Source organism: Scophthalmus maximus, chromosome 8 (assembly GCF_022379125.1).
Source record: "Scophthalmus maximus strain ysfricsl-2021 chromosome 8, ASM2237912v1, whole genome shotgun sequence".
Lineage (NCBI taxonomy): Eukaryota > Metazoa > Chordata > Actinopteri > Pleuronectiformes > Scophthalmidae > Scophthalmus > Scophthalmus maximus.
The window spans coordinates 19221420-19244487 of NC_061522.1; the positions used below are offsets into that span (position 1 = coordinate 19221420).

General features: G+C 44.0%; 2 protein-coding genes and 2 non-coding genes across 5 annotated transcripts; 2 read left to right on the forward strand and 2 right to left on the reverse strand.

Moving 5' to 3' along the window:
* Positions 1–457: 457 nt before the first annotated feature.
* trnar-ucu lies at positions 458–550 on the reverse strand. Its single transcript has 2 exons — positions 514–550; positions 458–493 (listed from the first exon to the last, which is right to left on the reverse strand). It is a non-coding gene; the product is annotated as a tRNA-Arg (tRNA).
* Positions 551–1294: 744 nt separating this feature from the next.
* On the forward strand, positions 1295–1367 carry trnak-uuu. Its single transcript has one exon. It is a non-coding gene; the product is annotated as a tRNA-Lys (tRNA).
* Positions 1368–7610: 6243 nt separating this feature from the next.
* patl1 (PAT1 homolog 1, processing body mRNA decay factor) lies at positions 7611–19210 on the reverse strand. The gene is made up of 20 exons (XM_035636958.2): positions 19098–19210; positions 17810–17915; positions 17111–17335; positions 16590–16844; positions 15856–15944; positions 14476–14556; positions 13548–13748; positions 12445–12546; positions 11907–11993; positions 11349–11560; positions 11064–11208; positions 10812–10929; positions 10619–10716; positions 10449–10508; positions 10195–10340; positions 9761–9920; positions 9353–9478; positions 8497–8588; positions 8259–8408; positions 7611–8062 (listed from the first exon to the last, which is right to left on the reverse strand). Exons 1-20 carry the CDS (start codon positions 19110–19112, stop codon positions 8041–8043), a joined length of 2490 nt encoding a protein of 829 aa, XP_035492851.2. The 5' UTR covers positions 19113–19210; the 3' UTR covers positions 7611–8040.
* On the forward strand, positions 18369–21975 carry LOC118312398. Of its 2 annotated transcripts, none has more exons than XM_035636961.2 (5): positions 18369–18554; positions 19716–19869; positions 20098–20208; positions 20394–20964; positions 21528–21975. In XM_035636961.2, the coding sequence occupies exons 2-5, from the start codon at positions 19723–19725 to the stop codon at positions 21734–21736; spliced, it is 1038 nt and encodes a 345-aa protein (XP_035492854.1). In that variant the 5' UTR covers positions 18369–18554; positions 19716–19722; the 3' UTR covers positions 21737–21975. The 2 variants fall into 2 exon arrangements, with proteins under 2 accessions (XP_035492854.1, XP_035492853.1); XM_035636960.2 differs by lacking the exon at positions 18369–18554 and adding an exon at positions 19180–19387.
* Positions 21976–23068: the final 1093 nt, after the last annotated feature.

Sequence of the window (23068 nt, forward strand, 5' to 3'; positions counted from 1 at the left end):
GAATCTTGGGAATGATGCGAGCGCTGATTGGCCATCGTGTCAGATTCTTGGTAGATTCTTGGTAGCTGACTTCAAACGTGATTGGCTGTCGCTACCAAGAATCACCTCGACTCTCAGGTGGTAGCAAGGAGCTCGGTCGAGCTGCCAGAGCCAATGTTGGAATCACAAGTATTATGCCTAGATTTGACCAATCAAATGCGCCATACTACCAAGAATTTTGGGTAACCAATCAATAATTAATGTTATTGTCTGTAAGTTTTGACTTTATAATAAAGCTCAAATTATTTAAAAAAAAAAAAAAGAGTTATGCCTTCTTTGGTACCTTCCTATATGCTATTTGTCAACATTTCTAAAGTAACTAATCAGCTAAGAACGTTCAAATGTTCTTAAAAGTTCAATCTGTTTTAGGTATTTCAGAATATACACGTGGTCACAGTAGGAAATAAATACAAAAATGCGACTCCGGTGGGACTCGAACCCACAACCTTTGAATCACCCCTCGAGTGCATCGACTAGAAGTCCAATGCGCTATCCATTGCGCCACGGAGCCACTTGTTGCGCATGTCCTCTTTGTCTTTTATAAACTCGAGAGGCTTAAAAACTGTCTTATTTCATCGACAGGAGTTGTGTTGTGAGTTGACAGAAACGTGGAAACGATTTTTGAGACCGTAAAAAATCGTTTGGCTACGTAAGGAGGTGTTCCCGATATGAGGCGCCAGAACTGAAGAGCTCCAGTTTGCACCGAGGCTGCTCTCTTCCACTCGTGCATCGACGGTATCTCTATTGTCGACGTTGATATTTCTGGCTTCAGTTTTCAGTTGTCACAGTGTCGGTTAACATCGTACAATTCGCTTTCTATCAAAAAGCCCCGAGGTTACGACTTTCGTACGAGTTGCGGTTCTTCTATCTGTCTCTGCAGCTGTAGCGCGCTGCTCAGAACCGGAAAAGACGCATTGTTTGGCTGTGTGAGTTTTCAAAATAAAAGTGTGAGAACACCCTACTTTTAAACTACCAAGTTATTTCTTTCCATTAATTCCATTCTTATAACGTGAAATGTCACAGTAGGCGGCATATTTTCACTGTAGATGTTAAACATTGAATAGCCACACTCAACAGAGTGTACTTTTGAATTGTATCGCCTTTAAACACTTTTGGTTACAACACTTTTGGTCAAGATATAAGTGGTGTCATTAGTTCTCTGCTCAAAGTTGTATCTCCACATGGATTTGCAATAAAACACCAAATTATATCTAAGTCATGGATAATATGTTTCGACAATTATACATGTTCCAGGGCCCGGATAGCTCAGTCGGTAGAGCATCAGACTTTTAATCTGAGGGTCCAGGGTTCAAGTCCCTGTTCGGGCGATACCTCCTTTTGTATCTTAACACGCGCTCACTCTGCTCTGCTGTCCTGTACTCGAATCTGTGACAGCTGTGACATTTTCGACTTTTGACTGTTGAGATAAAACCAAAAATATTTATTCCACAGTTTGTAAATTTTGAGTTCTCGCAGCAGCATACCAAACCAAGTGTTCCTCCCCTGAAAAAGTGTTGGTCGCTGTTCCAGCCTCAACCGAACTAACTAACTTTAAAGTCATGCACTAATACATTTCAAAGCCATGCAGAGAGCTAGTTACCTATTTTAACAGTAACTTCAATAGTGCTGCCTTTAACAAACATTGTTCTTAAACCAAAATCGAGCACCAAACAAGATATTAACTGCACTTATTTAAACTAAACACCAACACGTGCAAATGTAATTTGGCTCCCACAATTGTGAAAACAGAGTGCAAGGCCTACAAATCAGCTCAAGGACTTAAGTTATCAGAGATTGGATGTGTGAACCACAACAACTTGTACATGCCCCAATTTATATACATGCTACAGTTCTGTCAGGTAAGGTGAAGAGTGAGACATTCACACCCAAAACCCCTGTATTCACTGGTGTGAAAGTGAAACTGTTTGATAGATAGATTAGATTACATAGACAGATAGATATATTTCTTTATTGTCATTCAAAACTCCATACCAGACAGGTACATAGTAGGAACCAAATTCCATTGCATCTGGCTCAAGACACTAAAAACAGAGTAAAAAAAGAAAATGTACGTATAAATCCATATATACATATGTAAATGAAGGTTCAATAAATAGATAAAATACGGTGCGACACATGTTTCCAGTAGAGAAGCTTTGCCTGGATGGGTTGTGTCTGGCAGCAGGTGAAACACGCCGGGCTGTTCATCTTCCAGGCTGCAGATGTGTTTGAGTCCTGCAGGGGGCGACACAGCTGCACACAGAGACTGCCAGAAAGAACTGACACACAGAAGGACTCAGACTGAGGTGAAGGTGTGTGTGAGAAGCACAGAGATACAAACACTTTTAAAGATGCTGATGAAAATAATCAAATGTATCAACATGTAAATAATAACTGTGGACATCATTTTTTTGGGATAGTTATCTTTGACCATTGTAAATGTAGTAAATTATTTCTAATAAATGAGCTCAAACATTTCAATTTCAACAAGCTATTTTTGAAGTAATTGTCAAATAAGCGCAGCTATAATCGCATGTCAGATTCCCCTATGTTTATACGACTTGCAGCACTGGATCGCAGCAGTACGACATTATGTTTTGCATAACAGCGTCTGAGCTCCCCACGTCTGAGGAAAATGTCCACTCGTATGTGAATGTGGTGAATGCTTGTGGTCTTAACCTCCGGCTGCAACCCACTGCAAAACATGTTTCTATTGATTGACCGCTGTGGATCCATGGGTATGTTGAAACGCACTCAGGAATTGACCTGATAAGGAACTGGTTCCAGCCATAGCAAAACACGGACACTGCAGCATATTCAACACATCAGCAGAGAGTGTATAAGTGGTGGGAATCGTTCAAATATAAATAGTGGTTAGCGTTGTCGCCTCACATCAAGAAGGTTCTGGGTTCGAGTCCCGGTTCAAACCAACCAGGGCCTTTCTGTGTGGAGTTTGCATGTTTTCCCGTGTATCTCTCTGGGTTCTCTGGGGTTCTTCCTCCCACAGTCCAAACACATGCAGAATGGAGTTAGGTTCATTGGAGACTCTAAATTGACCGTAGGTGTGAATGTGAGAGTGAATGGTTGTTTGTCTCTGTATGTGGTCCCTGTGATAGGCTGGCGACCTGTCCTGGATGAACCCCGCCTCTCGCCCAATGTTAGCTGGGATTACGACTTTCTGCTGTCCTCTATGAGTTAATGCTGTGATGCTTCAGATTACAAGAGAGGGGGCCCCCAAGGGTTTGCTGTCACAAGATCAGTTCTGATCCTTCCTTGCTCAGTGCCCGAAGATGCTCGGCTGGCTGGAGATGACGTTTCTGGGCTTGTGGAGAACTCTCCAACTCAAGGACAGAAAGCAGCGTGCAGGCAGATGGGTTGTGGCTCTGCGGGGAGCTCTGTTCTGAAGCTGAGAACTATCTCTCTGTTTATTTGTTCATTTGTGTATCTCTCTTTGAACATTGCCCCTCTGTGGATCCTGTGCTTGCACAACGTTCAAGGGGCAGTAAGCGAATTCTAAAGCAATACACGTTTTGTTAAAATCTGCAAAACATTTCCTCACGGTCCGCTAGCTGTCGGTTCTGAAACCCCTCCCCCCAAAGTGGTTCGGACCGCACCACACGTCATTGGGTGTGTAGTTTGTAAACATGTTCTAGCGAACAAACGCTATGACTCAGCGGTTTTTGCCTCGTGGTCAGTGTGTCTGTCTCCGGGTTCGCAGCCTGGCCAGAGCAACAAAATCACAACAACAAAGAGAGACGAGCTTCCTCCAAAAATCAATTACTGCCCCTTTAATGTACAATTAGTGTTCAGTCCTCCCTAAGCGGGACCTTCTTTTCGATTCGAAAATGAATAATAGATTCACGGGTGTGTAATTTGCGAAATCAATTACCCATTATCCGATATTAATCAGACAAATAATAAAAAAGGAGTTAACATGCAAACATAATTGATCGTGCATTAGCCAATCAGAGGTAAGGGGGCTCTCAAGGCCCCACCCACCAACTGCAGTGATAACTCATTTGTCAGAGGGAGCCGTCAGAAGTCAACTCTGTTTGTTCTGATTTGTGTTCACACACGATCAGAGGCGAACTGACGATGCAGTCAGTCAGCCGTCTTTCCCCTGGCAGAGGCCGCCCACCAAGGGGTCTACGAGTGCGACTACAACTACGTCAGCTCAGAGGTTTTCTCTAAGCCCGCTCGAATCCATCTGAAATTAGAAGGTGCATTTAAGTCTTATCAGTGCATGAGACAAAGTGTGTACCCCCCCCCCCCCCCCCCCCCCCCCAAAGTGATCGTCTTAACATCCTGCCTGTAGCTGTGCTTTTTTATTTTTATTAGTAGGGAGGTATATCAAAATAATATACTATACAATATTTGTAATCCGTGCCAGGACCAATAATGAACAAAGAGAAACTATGAAAGAATTTGTGATTCCACATGTGACCAGCAGCTCACCACACGACATCCCTGTGCTCCTGAGGTGAAACCTCACCCCTGGCCTTGCTTTCTGTCACCGGCTCCCCGTTTGGCGTAGGATGGGTTTTAATATCTTTACACTTATTTTGAAATGCTCCAGATTACAATCCGAGACCTTTTAATCCCATGTGTACATTTTGCACAGTTTGTGATCGTCTCCCGTGAAAATCCACTTTTATCGGAATGACTCATCTGATTTGATCTGAGGAGTCAGTTGGACTTTAGCTGTGCCTTTAGAATTCCTCCTTGCACCTCGTTCTGTTTTATCGTTCCTTTTTGCATATGTTATTTTTATCTGCATGTTGTTGTTTTTGTTTTTTTCCTGATGCACCTTCTGTGTGTCACTCCGCTGGACACGTTGCAGGTTTGATTTCCAGAGCCCCAGGCTGCGAGGCTGGCGGGAGAACGGAGCCTCTGCGCCGGCAGACTGGAGCTGGAGCACGAGCGCGAGTGGAGGGCGGTGAGCTCCCGCCACTCCTGATCGACGGCGGAGGCAGCTCGACTGCGGCGCCGCCGTTTCCACCGCCAAGGTGGAGGGCGGGGCGGGGCCTCTCCCCGCGGGGCGGAGCCTCTCCCCGCGGGGCGGGGCCTCTGCCCGCGTGGCGCTTCTTCTCCGACTGTCGTGGCTCCGAGCGCACACTGATGGACTGTGGAGCGGTGGACAAGTGGGTGTCCACTTCCACTGTTCGAGTGGTCTGCTCATGTGGGATCGATGGCCAATGTATGTATGTATGTATATATATATATATAGTGCCTATTCACCATATATTGTGCCTTTTCGCCATATATATAAATATATATATTTATATTTATTTTACATCTAGCTGCTGCTGATATAGACATTTGAGCTCTTCACAGTGGGTGTGTCATTTTTTGGGGGGGGGGCTCCAAATGTGGTAAAACAAATATTAATATTAAATAATAACTTAAATTGATTCCCAAGTTACCTCGGGGGAACCAAGGGAAATAGTCAGTCTCCTTTACAAAATTCCCAACATCAATTTGAATTCGGATTAATATTTAAAAATCACCACATGAAGTTGCTGTAGCGAAAGGTTGAAGGATTCGCCAGAGGTTGGCCCTAACTCACTCTCATGCAATATTAAATAGACCAGACCGTGTATTGAGAAACATTCATATCAAAGTATTTGAAACCACAATATCTAATCCAACAAATGTAAATACATACAGGAGTGTGTGTCTGTGTGTGCACAGACTAGGCCTGCTGTCGAATTGTCCAATTCGCTAAGGAAGTTTCCTAAATCCTGAAATGACCCGGAAGTTTTTCACCGGCGGCCGCGATAAGAGCTGTCAAGTCTTCTTCATATACAGCTCGGTGTTTATTTAGTTTGCAGGTGTAGATGGATGAGCTCTCAGTCAGACCCACCCAACGATCCTCCAAATATGGTTACCTCTGGTTCTAAAAAAAACAAAACAAGATGGCGCTCTTCAAAATACTACACTCGAGGCTTTAAAACGGCAGCTCACAAAACCAATTTCAGATTCAGATAGATCCGAGATGGATCCGAGACCTCGCTGATGGACTGTGGCACTGGGAAGCTGTGGTTTTCCTCTTCTGCCGTGGAGGTGGTCTGCACAGGTGAGACATCGACGCGCTCCAGGTCTCAGTGACCTTTGACCTTCACCTTGTAGGGCTGGTCGCTCCGAAATGCATTCATCGTGACAAAATGACTGACGGTATGTAAATGACTCTGTGCTGTGTCTTTCAGGGCAGCAGGGAGCAGCAGGCAAGAACTGAGCACATGAAGCCGGAATGTAAAATCCCCAGTGGTCCTCATCCTAGAGACAGTTTCGGCGACAAGTTAAAGGATAAACAGCGTGAAGTAAGTTGCTGGGCCACCACGTGCCACCCACACAGCTTCAATTCTACTATTCTGTGAACTCTACCGGAGGGATGACCCCCGTTCTTCCAGAAGATCATTCCCCCCGTGGCTTTTTTTTTTTAAGGTGGCGGTGGTGGAGAGTGCCGTCCGACACAGAGGAGCTAAACTGGCTTGACATCTTGTGACTGAAGGTCAAGTCTTATATGATTCGCGCCCTTTTCATGAGCCCTCCTGCTCTGTGGATGGCGGCCTTGTGGTCCTCATTTTTTTTTCCAGGGTTTTCCCTTTAATTTGCCTGTCTGAACTTACATCCCTCGTGATGTTTAACAGTGTTTTAATATCCAAATTAAATGTCTTGATTAACTCTAGAAGCCCGGATAATGGCAGAGGAAAGATTATCATTGTATCATTTTAATCGTGACTAACTTTACCTAAGATTCTTTACTTGACAATAACATCACAACACTTAACCCCCGAGGGAAATATCCAATAACTAACTATAACTAAGAGTTTTGTGATACGTTTTTTATTGCGTAGGTTAAGCTCTAAGAGTGACCATTTTTACATTACTTATTTGTTACACATTCTAACTTAACACGCAGCTATAATGTTTTTGCTTTATTATTTCTACGCCATTTAATCAGTTATATTAGTCCAAATGTATTTTACCCTGTGTATGAAATGCACTCTTTGAATAAAAGTACAAGCATTGCCTTATTGTCGACTTATTACTCCAGACCTGTGCTTCGGGCGCTAAGGGTAACACACGAGCTGATTATTCCAGTGTGGGAGTAAATTCAATGCAAATGTCAGACTTCATGTGCTCAGTTCAACCTCAGCAGAGCGATATAACGGAGCTCATGCTCTGCTGCAACAGAGACAAGAGACTGGAGATTCAGTATCATATTCATGAATCTTCATATCCACAGCTTAAAATGATCCCATCATAGCAATGGCACACACTTCTCCAAGTCATCGTTAGAAAAGGACACTGGGATTTATTATTAATAATAATATTAATAATAATAATGTGGAGTTAGAAAAAGGTGCACTCTGTCTTGAGGCTAAATTACCTGCGACAAACATAATGCAATTTTTTGCCAGCTGTCAAGTTGCATTGTGGGAAATTTAAGGAGCCAGTTTAGACAAGGAAGGAAAATATATCTATTTTATATATATGTATATATATAGTGTGAGACTGAGTGAAACCGTCTAAATGTTGAGGATGTTTAGAAAACACCAGAGTCCACATTTTTATATAATAGAAATACTTTTAATTTGAAGGTTCGTCACAGGCATAATCGTAAACAAGATATTTAAAAATGCAGATTTCATTTTTAATCGTCATTCAGACTGTACATTTCTCATGCGCTCGGTGTCGCTGTCGCTGTCTCACACACACACACACACACACACACACACACACACACACACACACACACACACACACACACACACACACACACACACACACACACACACACACACACACACACACACACACACACACACACGACTAAACACAGAAAAACAAGAGACTGGAGATTCTGCTGGATTAAAATGATCCACCATGGGTTCACGTCAGAAACTCACTCACACCATTCACTCCTCTAAGACACGCACAAAAATGAAAGGTCTGCACTGAGAGGGGAGGGGGTTGTGTTGATGTCTGTAGTATCTTCTACCTAGACAAAGCAGAGATCCTGGGAAAGGCAAAGAACAAACTATTATTTATTTTTTTACTGACACTATCTGTATAAACTTAAAGCCTCATAAATATTTCAAATAAAGCCTAACACTTGCATCAAAAACACTGAATGCAGCTTCTTTTTCTTTTGCTCGTCCGACAAAAGCGCCACGTCACCTTGGTGCGTTTGTGTGTGTGTTGATGTAACTCACTGTAACTTGTTCTGTAACAGCTCCAGCCTCTGCCGATCGACGTAGCGTGAGAAGAGGGAGAGCAGGTTGGCAGGGGTGAAGAGGGGGGGGGAGAGGGACGAGGAGGGAACACTGAGCAGCTCCCGTGTCACCGAAAACACCAACTCAGTCCTGGACAAGGACAAGGAGTGATGGTCAGCGTTCGTGCGTGTAAGGGGACATTTTGAGATGCGTCGCCATCACAGAGTTAATGACTCACCATCGATTGTCGTCCATGAGTTGACAGTTGGGGTCTGAGCTTTGCATCCGCTCTCCTTCACTCAGGATCAGATACAGCAGCGTCACACCAAACTAGACAGAGACAGAAACAAAAACAACAGGGGTGTGTATGTGCTTTGTTGGACTTCAAATTTTAGGCTGGCCGTGTTCTACAGTGTTCTCTTTGACAACCGCTCCCATGAAAAGATCAAAACCGTCAATGTCAGTACCAAGCCTATCGTTTCCTACTGAAAAGAGGAATCTTAAAAATAACCACTGAAGGTTTTTGCAGATGTTTCTCGGGCTGGAGAGAACAGTGAATTTTTAGGGACTACTTTCAGTATTTACAGCAACAGGATAGCGTACGTTTGTGAAAATACCAGGAAATAAAAGCTAAAAATCTGATCTCATATTCATCTTTTGATTTTAAACCCAAATGCCTTCAGTAAGGAAATGACCAAAATGGCTGTTTTTGCTATAAAAATGACGGAGACCGAAAATGAACGAGGAAAATGAAGATGGAGAGTCTTGTTCTTTGAGGTTATGTCATCAGTCTTGGTTCGAAATTCAAGCAGATAACGGGTTCCGCCAGAGACACTGGCTACAACCAAATGACTTGACAACAGAGTGGTAATGGTCGTGTGTTGGTTTGAGTGGGCCAGTGTGGGGTTTGGCGCTGTGTCCAACTTACGATGCTGTTAAACTAAACCAAAAATGTTCCTGCCTTAAACAGCATCACCAGCTGATGTTGTATACGTATTTATTAGTCTGACCAGAGGGTCATCGTTCTTCCTTCTTTACTATCAAGTTAATGAGTTACTGTGTGTGTGTGTGTGTGTGTGTGTGTGTGTGTGTACCTTGTTGTGCAGTACTGTGGCCAGTTGGCCCTCGCTGCCTTGAAGCTCCTGCAGCAGGTCTGTGAGGGCGGAGCTCGACAGGGATTGGATGACCGCAGACAGCGGCTCCACTAACCAGCATAGCACCTGGACAGGACACAAGACAGCTGCTGGTTAACAGCGTGCAGGGAGCTTCTTGGCAGAGCAGAGACACTTTTCCACCACAAGCGCATGTATTTAAGGAAAGTGGCTGTCGTCAAAGCTGTGACTGACCAGAGGACCGGGAGCATCGGGATATAGCTGGATCACACTTTCCTGAATAGCAACCCTGCTGTGATATTTATGCTCCTTCAGAGTCTGTTCCTCCATTTTTACTTAGGACCTGGGGGAATTTCTATGTGTGAAAATGTTTGGACATGAAGTGCTTACCTGGTCCTGCTTGTCCTTCTTGGCCAGGGCGGGAAGGTTGCGTGCAATCGCCATGACAATGGCGGTGGCCTGGGGTGAGGGCAGGATGGGGAGGAGCCTGGATATGAGCCTCTTGCCCTTCCTCACTGACATGATCATCACACACTGCTCGTCACTTACGCTTATCAAGAGGAAGAAAACCACAAAACAATTTAGTGTGCAAATGCAAAGGTCGGAAAATAAATAATAAAACTTTATTGCACTTATCTTAATAAGGTTAGAAACTCCTTTATGACTAGGGAGGCAGGAATTGGGGAGCTATGGGCCCTACGCTGGATGTTGGTTACAATGTAAGCAGCAGCATTCTGCACTAGCTGAAGCCGAGACTGCTCTGTGCAGCTCTACTTATATAAGAATATTGCAATACTTGTGTTTAATCTATCCCTCCCTCTTACCGGTCGTCCCACTCCTTGTCGCGCAGAGAGTTGCACAGCTGCACTGTGTTGGTTTTATGCTGCTCCAGCAGGGCCTCCCTGTCCTCCTCTGGCGCCTGGACAAAACGTTTCTCAAAGTCTTGAACTTCCAGCAGCAAACTGTACATCTGGGAGGACAGGGTTGGGATGGAGGGACAGAATAATAGGGTCACAGAGGTGCATTTAGGATATGGGGGGTGTATCCTTGTCTACATGTACAGCCATACTCATCGTACCTTCTCCACAGTGTAGAGGATCTGTCGCCTCTTGTTCCAAACCTGTTTCTCTCTTTTCTCCTGGAGGCAGACAGACAGGAAGTCAGGCAAAAAAACCTAACTAATTTAAAGTAGTTAATTAAGAAACATAACTTCATAATAAAAGAAAAAGAGCGCATATGCAAACTGACCTCGTCATCTGTGCGAGTAGTCACCACAGCGTCAATCATCTTGCGGGGGTTGTTGACACTAGAAACGGTCAGTTTACCCAGAGAGCCTGCAAACTGAACTGTTGACACAACACAAGACTCAGAATTCAATGGAGCGCTCCAGTGTCCATGTGGCGTGATTGCGTAATGTGGAGAGTCTCCTGTTGTCATTTACCTGGTCTGTAGGTGTGTTCAACCTTGGCGACCTGCGGAGTGATGAGTTTGGTGGTGTGCTCTTTCTTGCTGCTGTCTCGCTCTCGTTCCTGACGTTTCTCCATCTTTTCATAGTAATTCTATATGTGCAACACATACACACACTAAATTCGAGTTTACAGAGTTATGTGAACACAATCGCAGCGAGTTAAGGTCAATTAAAAACACAAAAACCCAACAAAGAGGCACGAAGGCACCTAACGGGGTAACTGACCTGATAGTAGTAGTCATCCAGGTAGGGGTCGGTACTTTGCAGCTGCATCATCTGGATCTTGGTTACCCACTCCTTCTCCTTCTGGGTCATCAGATTACTGTAGGGGTCCCTGCTGCGCCGGTCCCCTCCAGTCCTTCCACGATCCCTGCAGGGAGGCAAAGAGATGGAGGTGGAACGGTCTGTTGTACTTAATGTACGTGTTCTACTTTTCAGTCGCTCAAGGACGTTAAGGAATCAGTAATCCGGTACCACGGTGACACCGCAGCGCCGTCCACACACACTTACCCTCCTCTGCTCTGCATGCGCTGGGTGAGCATGCGGCGGTGCTGAGGGTGGAGGTGGGTGGTGTTGTGCCGGATGGGCGGTGTGTGGTTAGGGGGGCCGTGAGGGGGCAGCGGGCCCATTCGGTGACCATGTGGGGGAGGCGGACCCCCGAAGAATGGCCGGAAACCTCCAGCACCTGGTAGCAATGGTCCGCCGCGAGGGAAACCAGCCACCTGGAGGGAAACGCGTACGAGGGGGCAAAGACACAATTACCAATGATTCCAATGGGTTCTGTGCATGGGCCTTCGTATTGTCCAATGATCATCTCAGCTGAAGAACATTTAAACCAACGTGTTCTCTCTTCCTGCTGTCACTGCAGTCTACGCCATTCGCATCTACACCACTCCACCACCTACAGTGTCCTAGGTCTCACTAGGCGGGAAGACGCATGACTTGGATCTTCTACGCCAAAGTCTTTATTGAGTAATGTTTCTGAATTGATATTAATTTTATGTCTTTCCTGGTTTTCCTGGTGTGTGTGTGTTTGTGTGTGTGTGTGTGTGTGTGTTTAGTACAAACCTGAGAGTTGAGCAACTGGGCCCGTTGAATCTGAGACAGAACTGGACCAACTCCAGGGGGGAACGGACCGCGACACAGCGGAGAGTTCTGAACATAAACAGCAGATAAAACTTTACTTGTAGCAAATAATAATTTGGAATAAAGAACATGGGAAGTTGTTACTCTCTCATATCTAGAAAAAGATAGATAATAAGATCATTACTAGTAGACTCTGTACAGTAAACATAAAGCTACAACCAGCAGTCAGCCAACTTAGCTTAGCACAAAGACAGCTAGCTTGATCCAGCCAAAAAATACAACACTGAAGGGCACCTCTAAAGCTAAATAAGTTTTAAAAAATGATACCTCACATGTTAAATTATTAACATAATTATAAAAATGACAATTTTCCATTTGACAGGGGGCTAAGCGACAAAATAATTCTTGGCCAGGACCAGTTAGCAGGCGACTAGCGGAGGCTCCAACAAAACATTCCTTGATTTCCAGTGCATACAAGGTTGAAGAACTGAGCAAAGGATGGACGAGAGGAGAAACTCACAGCTATATTGAGGAGGGTGTTGGGTGACAGACGCTCGGGGAAAGGAGGAGGGTATCTGTGCTGGACCGGGGCTCTCACATGAACTGCTGCAGGATGGTGAGTCTACACACAGACACAGATGTGCACACAGAGAAGAGGACAGGGTTAACAGAGACAATGCCAACGTAGCATTGAGCCATACTGCTGCACGATGCAGCAAAGTTGCTACTACAGCCGTTCACTGTATAAAAAGATGGACGAAATGAGAGTCTCCGAAATTGAAGCCCAAAAATCTGGATCACCCCCTGGTGGCCGGCGGCAGTAAAGGTCAGTAACCCCACCCTCTCCATGTTAGCAGAAGACACGAGCCGAAATAAAAAGTCAAAGCATATGTCAAATAAATCTTTCCAAAGATAGATTCTTTAAGTTAAGGTAGTTCTATTCACACTGATGTATGTTCAAGTGTTCATGTTTCTTCATTTCATTAAGTAATTTGATGCTGTAAAAATTAGCTAGGCCATCAGGATTGACAGCTGAGACCGACTTGCCATTGGTCAACTGCGTGTATAGGCGGGACCTTGACACCGCGGCTCCACACAAGCCGGTGATTGTTCGAGCGTGTAGTGACTGGTCTAGCATAACTTGCGATTGGTCAATCTTTAGTTAGGACATCACTAGGACAAGATGGCTTGCCCATACATATTAATGGTGAAATTTGCCGTAAAAGGATATTACTGATGTAAATTGTATTTCTGTGAATCCTAGACTGATATTAGGTTTTCTAAAGGTGGCGGTGGCTCAGGAGGAAGATCGAGTTGTCCACTAATGAGAAGGTCAGTGTCTGTATGTATGTGAGAATGCGTGAACGTGACTCACACTATAAAACATTTTTAGTGGTCGTTGGGACTAGCGCTATGTAAATGCACTTTATTTAGTGGTAGGAAAGATACAATATGATGGGCGCTATATGGAGTGATCCTGAAAACCAAATATTCTAGACCTGACAGACAACAATGACACACAATTATAATAATGGGGAGATTTTGTCTAGACAGGAGATCTATTCTTCTTCTTTTTCTTTTTGAAACATTGTAGAGAAAAGTCTTCAGTTGTCTGCATCTCACCTGATGATTTAGACTGTGGCTCATTGGCTGCTTGGGTGGTGTCCCAATAGGAACGGCCCTCACTGGAGGAGAGCCAATCACAGGGGAAGAAGAGCGCGGGGGTGGGACCCTCTCTGACAAATCCCGACCTTCATCGTTCCGACCCTGAGGCGGCAATTTCGGAAGGCCCACCTCTTTGATTATAGACATTAGTGGACTATCCTGAAAAGGAATAAGGCGGTAAATTAAACATGAGAACAACACAACAGGCCTATTGCCAATCAAGTCTGGAGAGATATTTATTGTGTAAACATATTTATGGACGTATTTCAGACAGTACAAGAGAAAATCAGTTTTTTTTGTTTGTTTCCCATTTGTATTTGGGTCATAAATCAAAATGCAAGTGATAAGCAAAGAAAGTCATCCCGGGATTTTGACTTTGAGGCAGCTATTACTGTAGCTATCTGCTAAATCCCCGACCTCAAAGAGTCTCCTCAGATTAACAAATATCAACTGCTTTTCAGTATTTGATTTCACTGAATCCTTTGAGACTGACATACTGTCTTCCCTCTTTATTTAACCAAGCATTGACTTTTTAAACTTTTTTTTTACTTTAAGATTAAGATCCAAAGAACAGCCCCTCTTGAAGGCCAATTATTAAAAATCATCTTTGCCGTGGTTTTGGCACACAGATTAGAGACTCTTTCCCAGAATTGTCTCCAACAATGGAACTAAGTTTATTAATTTAAAAAAATAATAAATATGTGTGATGATTATTCTAAACTAAGGGCATAACATGACCTAAGTTTTTTTCTGCACTTGTAGATTTTTCAAAAAATAGATAAATAAATACATCGTCCAGCCCTGAAACACAAGGTGAGGATGAGGTGTTTCACTAGACAAAGATGACCTGTGTTGAAGAATAAACAGGAGAGCCAGCGTCCCTCACCTCCATGTGTGTAACCAGTCCTGGGGTGACACTGACCGGCCCGAACCCCATACTGTTCTCCCAGATACTGTGAGAGTTCATCTAAGAGTGAGAGACAGAGACAAATCCAATTGAAACACAAGACAGTTTTCACAAATAAAGTTACAATAATTGTTCCAGTAGTAATCTGGTTGCCCAGCACAGCAGTATATCTAGCAACATTAATTCAAATTCAAGAAAATATTTGAATCTCAACATCTTGTGTTCATATTTCTCTTTTTACAGTCAATAAATACTTAAAAACTGGAGTTCCAGATTATAGAAAACACTGCCAACACGTGATGTGGCCTTATAAAAAAATACACCAAAACACATGGTATAAGATATAGATCATGTAGTGGGACAAGTGGGAGATACTGACATGACATTAACATGAAGTGATTACGCAGAATCCAGAACTTTTCCACATTTTCTTAAGAATTGTATTTAAAAATGTTAAATCCTATAGCCCGGCTCCAAATATGGTGTGTGTGTATATATATATATATATGTGTGTGTGTGTGTGTGTGTGTGTGTGTGTGTGTGTGTGTGTGTGTGTGTGTGTGTGTGTGTGTATATATATATATATATATATATATATATATATATATAGTTTGTCCTTTTTTTTTTAGATTCTGGCCCTCAGAGCCAAATTAATCTGCTGATTTTACTCTGAAATGTGTAATCTCAGCCTAAAAAAATAAATAAATGGAGATCTTGCTAAATATAGCTCTGGAGCAAAAACATCATCAAGCCTGGAAATGTAAAATTACAGCTGCAATGTCAAGAACTTGCAACCGCATAACTCTGCAGAACGCTTTTTATTTAAAACAGAAACAAAAATGTGGACATGTGGCAAATCGAGAGGGAGAAAGAGTGAAAAAAAGAACAAAGAGAGAGAGAACGGTAGATTTGACTGGTGAACACTGACTTAGTTTACCTATTTATATTCACTCTGAGAACTATGAGATCGCACCACCTAGGAACAAAACTCTTCATTGTCAGCCACTGTATCAGTGGGCTAGTGAACTATCAAAAAAATGTTTTTCCCCACCATCCACTTAATATTTATTAATAATGGTGAGGGCTGTGGGTCGCCACTGCAAAATGTATATAACAGAGAAAAATTTCCGAACACCAACAACTAGTAGCATGAGAAGAAAATAAAGCAATGTAATGATCAAATTTATCTCTGATGATTACATATTTTTTTTAAATAAATAATTAAGTATTTGGAGTAAGACTAGAGGAATGTTGTTTTTGTCCCGCTTTTTTATGAAAATACATGTCACGAACTGGGAGGTCGTGGGTGAGTTAGTATGGAATGACCCACTGCTACACGACGACAGTTGGAAAACTAACCTGGCCGAGAGGAGCAGGGCCTCTGCGTAGCAAGTGCTGCTGCTGTTGGTAGCTGAGCATTGATGATGGAGGAGGACCAGGAGGAAGGCCTGCAGAAGAAAGAGGTTAATCAGAACGTAAGAAGATTTCAGTAAAACAAGAAGCACTTGACAGAGATGTAACAGCAACAACCACATGATGACAACAGATATGATCTGAAACTCTGCACTGTACAGACTGAAAACAGTGCAATGATTATTTGATTCACAACATGTGTGGAATTTTTCAACACTGACAGAAGAGAAACCTTTATAATCAAGTGACGGCAATCATCTTCCCCTCTGTTCCCGAGTCAGGGTGTTAAATAACGGCCAGAAATGTGTTTTAGCAGAACATTTTATTTTGTCACAGTGACACTGACCCTCAATCTTCTTGGATAGAAAATATCATCACTATCATTTTACACTGTTTGTCAATTGTCGAAAACAATTGTTAAATTCTCGAGTTATGGGCAAACACTTGTTTTGCAAGGTCACAGTGACCTTTTTACTTTTGACCACCAACACCGAATCAGTTCATCTTAAAGTCCAAGTGAACATTTTTTCCATTTTGGAGAAATTACCTTAAGGCATTCCTTAGATATCAGACAGACAAGACAGCCCAAACATATTGTCTCCTGCAGTGGCTGTTCCTGTTGCAGAGGCAATAAAAAGTCATAGTCTTGTATAAAAGCTAAGTCTTGCATTCTTTCTCACCTGTAGTGGAGGGGCCAGGAGGCAGTTGGTGCTGGTGGTGATGGGGGGGCTGGTGGGGATGTGGGATGGATGAGTGCTGTTGCAGGACTCTGGGTCGGTCCAGGCCGTGCAGAGCGGACAGGCTGGCTCCTGTGGCGATTAGCGATGGAGAGGGCCTCTCAGTGGCTCCGACCCCAGCGATGGCCGGGTCTGCCTCCAGGATGAGTCTGGCCAGGGACTCAGCCAAGTCACCTTCCCCTCCTCTATCCTCGACATCTGAAATAATAGTTTTACTTTGGATTTTCCAGTCGGTGTATTACTGATCTCCACGTCAGAGCACAAAGTCTTTGGCCAGCAGTTCTGTCCAATTATCCAATGAATTTGGCCTGTTGCCGACCGCAACTTAAATCTCCAAAATATTTTAATAAAGTGACAATGATGACCCTAAAAGCTGAAAATGACCAGAAGAGTAAGGAATACTGTGACCTCACAGAGAAATGATCAGGATTCCCATGTTTGTCTGCTCTAATCACATGACTGACCTGGTGGAGGAAGTCCAGAGGAAGACGAGGAGAAGTTGAGTGAAGGAAGGGAAGATGGAAGGGGGTGATGGCCCAAAGATGAGGGGAGATGGGTAGAGGATGAGTTCTCCACTCCTCCTAAATCTGACTCTCTTCCCATCCCCCCTCCTCCTCCTCCCTCAGCTCCGACTGCAGGCTGCTCATCGAGCCCAGCAAGGCGTTTGTGTTCTTCCTGCCAGTCGTCATCTGGAAGAGGAGGAGCCAGAAAGAAATGATGGTTGACAACGAGTCACTTGTGCTGCAATCTTCTGCTATTAATAGAGCTTTCTTTTGTCTCAAAGGTGATTTCACACTTGACAGTGGACATGTTGTGTGTTCACAGCTGAGAACATGGTCTCATTTTTTTAACACCTTCATTTTTCCAGTTGTAAGTGAAATTTGAATATAGTAATGTCTAAGTGTACTCTGAATTTAAAGCATAACACAAATAAATATAAAAAATGGAATCATGGAATGTTAGATCCTAAATGTAATGTAATTGGCCTTTTTGAGACACGTTAACTTTTATCAATGATTTTATTATGGGACAAAATAAAAATAACTGGAAGTTCAGAAACAAGGTTAAGTGTTTGCAAGACAAAGAAACACAATTTCTAACCTGGACACTGAGTGCAGCAGTTGAATGTAAACACATTTCCAATACGATGATGTACGACTCACCAATGGCCCCAGCTCCAAAAGTATCGTCGTTGAACTGATCGATTTCATCTTCCTCTGCGACCAATCCACCGTCTTCCTCCTCCAGCGTGCAGTCGTCATCCAGGGACTGCAAACGACGCCAGGGAAGACGGATGGAGGGAGGAGGTAGTACGTTAATAACATTGTAGTAAGGATTAAAAAAATCTCTGGACTGATTACCACAAGTATAATATTCTTGGCTTGTACTCTGGCACCTCTGACTTCCGTTACATGTTTTTGTACTAATACACATCTGTATCTTTTTAAAAATACTGCATTTGAACTTGTTGTTATTGCTTTTTATAACAAAATAATAAGGCCATCACGTAATTGAATATTCTGTGTGTATATACACACATATTTGAGCATCTATAGTGATGAGTGTCACGTTGATGTGATCACAGAAGCAACGTTAAGCCTTTGACAATGTTTTCAGTGACTCGGGAAAGCTATCGATGAGGCGCCACGGGTATTAGGAGCGTGATGACATTTCCTGTGGCATCAGACTGCCGCGCGCGGACGGTTGTTTCGGACAGTCGAGAATCCACTTTGCCCTCAAACACTGTTCCACTTCCTCCAGTAGATTACAGATTGACAACTTCAGCCGCGACTCTGACAACGACGGCCAGGTAGACGTGACGTCCACGTCGGCCGAGTGTGCTCGAGACATCGACGTGACGGGGACGATACGTTTTACAATGTGAGCGGCGTCCAACTCCACAATAATGTGAGTAGACACAACCCGGGACTTCTTCTTCTTCTTCTTCTTCTGCTTCTTCTTCTTCTGCTTCTTCTTCTTCTTCTTCTTCTTCTACTGCTTCTCCTCGACCCTCTGGCTCCTTGGAGCGGGCGAAGCTGTTAGCCAAAAATGCTAACGCTGACGTTACATCACGCAGGACCCGCGTCGAAGGAGAACCGCTGCCCCCAAAAAACGACACCGACACCGCCCGCGCGGGAGCTACGGGCCACCACCGCACACAGCGGGGGATGGTTTGCGGGACAATAAAATTCGCTCTCGTCGCCGGGGGTCGAGGGAGTGCGCCGTCCCCTTCCCTCCGGCTCGTGTCACCGGACGAGCGGGGCTGCTGCTGCTTCGCAGGCCGCCAACCGCATTGCATTTGGCAGGCGCATAAACAATGGGCAACAGACAGCGTGTACAAAAACACAAAACACACGCGGTGCGGAGCGACCACCCGCGACGAGTCCCGCGCGAAGGGCTGACGAGAGGTGGACGTGCGAGGGTTTTCTTCTGCGGGGCAACAGCACTCACCTGAAATCGAAACATCTATCTTTTAGGCTTTCGGGAAAAGAGGTGCATCGGGGAGCGAGGCGGCGCGCAAAATGACGCAGCGGGGGACGTCGGCCTGAGCGTGCGCGGTCGAGAGGGGGAGGGGCGACGTGAACGAGCACGCAGCTGGACGCAGGCGTGGTGGGCGGAGCCGCCGACTGTTTTCGTTCGGACGTCCGCGCGAGGAAGAGGAAGAGGAAGAGGAAGACGGGTGTGAAGAGGAGCCCGCAGAGAACACGGCACTCACGCATGGCTGCATCAGAGTAGACCAGGTTGTCATATACTGTATTTTAATGAAGAGAGCTTTGATCAATTATTGTTGCGTAATATTTGATAGGTTTCATGTTTTAGACGAGGAGATTGTCAGGAGACCTACCTTTCCTTTTTCTGTGTGTGTGTGTGTTTGTTTGTTTGTTTGTTTGTGTAAAAATGCATTATCTTTCTTTGTCTGAATTCGTTTTGGTCACTGTCTGCAGTGATTGCACTTACCTGCTAGTATTAACAAAGTTGTTTGTCTCTCTCTCTCCCTCTGTGTGTGTGTGTGTGTGTGTGTGTGTGTGTGTGTGTGTGTGTGTGTGTGTGTGTGTGCGCGGGCGTCAGCCCCACCATGGTGCAGTGGCAGCTCCAGTCGGTGGACCACCTGATGAGCTCAAGCTTCGGCTGTCCTTTTCCACGACACGGCCTTCAGCTCCTGTTTTGGTTTGCGAATGAATGTGTGACCTGCGAACTGATCAACCTTGTGATTGTCATGAAGGTAAGATTACTCCAGATCACAAAATGTTTTCTCTTATTATTAACAAGTAATTACACTGTTAAAGATCATTATCAGTGGCTTCGCTCTGTAGGAGGTCACAGCAGTAAGTTTGAATGCCATTCCATTCCCAATCCATATATGTGTGTAAACTTTTATATCAATTCCTGTGTGTGTAAGAAAGAAGTGAGTTCTGCTTATATGTGAAGTGACAACAATCTGTTGCCACAGCTGGTGTCGGACTGTCAACCAGAGAAAGGTTTCTGCGGCTTCCACCCGTTTGGCAACTTCGAGGAGCTTCTGCCTGTGCTGGACAGGTCCAGGAAAGGCAGAAAGAGACAGGTTTGAGATGTGTTTTGTTGGTTTGTTTCCTCCCATCTTTTATGAAAGGAGCGCCTCAACATTTTACATATGAAGATCAGTTTGCCTCTCTTGAAATACCATTCAGTATGTGAAAACTGGTGTGTAATGTGGCTTTTGTACATCTCTCTCTCTCTCTCTCTCTCTCTCTCTCTCTCTCCCTCCAGGTTGCATACTTTGAAGTTGGCAACCTGAACACAGAAACCTGTCCAGCATCTGCAAACCTCCCGATGTATGTGAGGGAGAATTATGGGTTGGATGGTAACCATGGCATTTACAATATAGACCGCATCATCATCAGTTTCCAGCTGAAGACCAGGGTGGTGGAGACTGTGTTCGTCACAGAGCATGACGGAGTTTCCTTCGGGGGGTTCAGTCCTGACAGGACTTACGGGATCAGCTCTGAGCTGCTCCGAGCCCTGCAGAGCCCGCAGCTCGACCTCACCACCTTTCTCACCCAGGCGGGCTACGTTGGAGATGATGCAGAAGAGATTCTCTACCCAGAACCCGATTACTTACAATTCTTCACAGATGCCTTCAACCAGCAACTAGATAACATAGTGCCATTCAGCTACAACCAGCAAGTTCACCACAGTGCCAGCGTGACCCCATACAACAGCAGACTTGTGGCCAACTACAGCGGAGTGCAACATAAACACAAGAAGCCCAAAGCCAACGAGAGACAAAAACCTTTGAGGCAGAGTTACTGGCTGTCCGCAGGGGAGCAGCCTTATAAAGGTAAAGGTGCAGTCAGCGTTTTGTGTCTCACAGCTCTTTGCATTTCTACAGAGGGTGTTATATAAATGTTCAAAAGTCATTTTTTATGATCCAAAAAGTGAAGGTGTAAAACTGTATGTACATGGATGGACGATGCGTCAGACAAGACAAAATATCCACGTTATGGAGGCTGGCATCCTGTAATGGTGTCATCGTTTAGAGCCAGAGTCTGCACAGTAGTGGTCGTGGAGTGGTGCCGCGGTATTGAGGTCCCACCAAAAGACATCAAATAACTAATTAAAATCAAACTTATCAGAAACACGAATAAAAACACACATCAGTGTGACAAAGATCTACCTAAAATAACGGGAAAATGTATTTGACGGGTACTTTTTTAGTTTAGTCTGCGTCCCATCGGATTACATGGAGGAGGCAAGCTTTATGACCTATACTATTTTGGTGAATTAGGATGTTTCTTTCATGAAATGGTAAGTCAAAAATGTAAGTAGCACTGCTGTTTATTTAATGAAGCGATAGGGCAAATTTTTAATGCTGCTTGTCCTTTTGTGAATTTCTTTTTGTAGGTTTTAATGAAGATGTTAAGAAAAGGAATGGAGGTGGAGGTGGTGGTGTCAGTTTTCTGAAGATTCTCCTCGGTGCCGGAGCGCTCTATTTGGCAGCTAAATGTTTCAGCTGCCTCAGGAACTGGTGGAAGGGGGACTTCCTCAAGGTCATACCTTACAGGACCGCTGGTTATCAACATGCACATATCATGCTGGATTATGTGTATTAGAATGTAGACACAAGTCACATATTGTATTTCTAATATATATACATATATATTAATATTATTATAATTATTATTTTTGAACAATTTAATACTAAGGCACAAAATATTTTGAAATGCACATCAAAGATGAACAGTAAAATTAGTATATTCCACATTTTTGTCAAGTCAACCACAACTTTTATTTTTGGATTGTTTTCATAAACACTGTGGTGGCAATTTGCTGAATAAAAAGAGCAAAGTCACCGCAGGTCTTTTTGTAAGTTTAATTCGGCATCTGCAGATGGACTCACAACACATTCAAGTACATGAATGAGAAAATATAAATAAATAGCTGTGTTTCATACCTGCTGGTTGGGTCAAATATTGCCCAGTGCTAAATTAATGCTGGGTTATGTCTCAACTTAGAACACTGAACTAAAATCAAAGAAATCAAATAAAGGAATTATCTTTGTCGTGGAATTTTGTCTATCCTCCCCTGAGAAACCGTTAAGACGAGTCTTCTCAGGCAGCAAGCAAGGTCAAACTGTCTGTGGCAAGCCACAACAATCATCGAGCAGCTGAAGTCTCTCTCGAGGTGTCATAGTCGCGGGGAGATGACGACGTTACCCTGAACTAAATACACTACAGAGACCGGGAACAGGCAGATTATCTTTGGGCGCCATACACTGACCACCTTGTTGATCTGTGTAAACGAACCACAAATCTCCTTGATATATATATTGAGCTCTTATAATAAATATTTCTGCTTAAGACATCCAAGGTTTCCGTCTCCTCGAATCAGCATCCGCTCCATCAATTATTCCTTTTCAATCTTTAGTCCATAAGGACCTCAAACAAAGATTGTTAAATGATTCTAAAATAATGACACTGATATTTGAAAATGAAAAGAAAGCAAGTCAGTTGAGGCTGTGTGAGGCCACTGAGGGCTCACCTTGGTGTGAAATCTGCTCCAAAGCTCCTGCTACCGTCACCAGGCCAATAAAACCCCAGCTCTCCTTCACAATCTTGCTCTTTCTCTTGCTCGACATCTCTGTCCTACACCTCTCCTCTCTGAGGATCCTGACTTCATGCAGGCCGGCCTGAGGCAGGCTGCTACAACTTCCAGAAGGCGGCGACGCGAGAGCCCGCCGCAGGACCAACCAAGGCTGTAAAGTCTGGTTTTACATCAGTGGCTACGAAACAAAGTCTTGCCAGCAGCTGGTGGTCAGATCTGGACTAGATCATCCCAGAGAAACCAATGATTCTTGAAAACACAGTTTCAGATTTGTTAAACCTTTCATTATATTTGTGAAAAGACAAAAGGAAAGTGGTGGGGACACTTTTTATTTCCTTTTT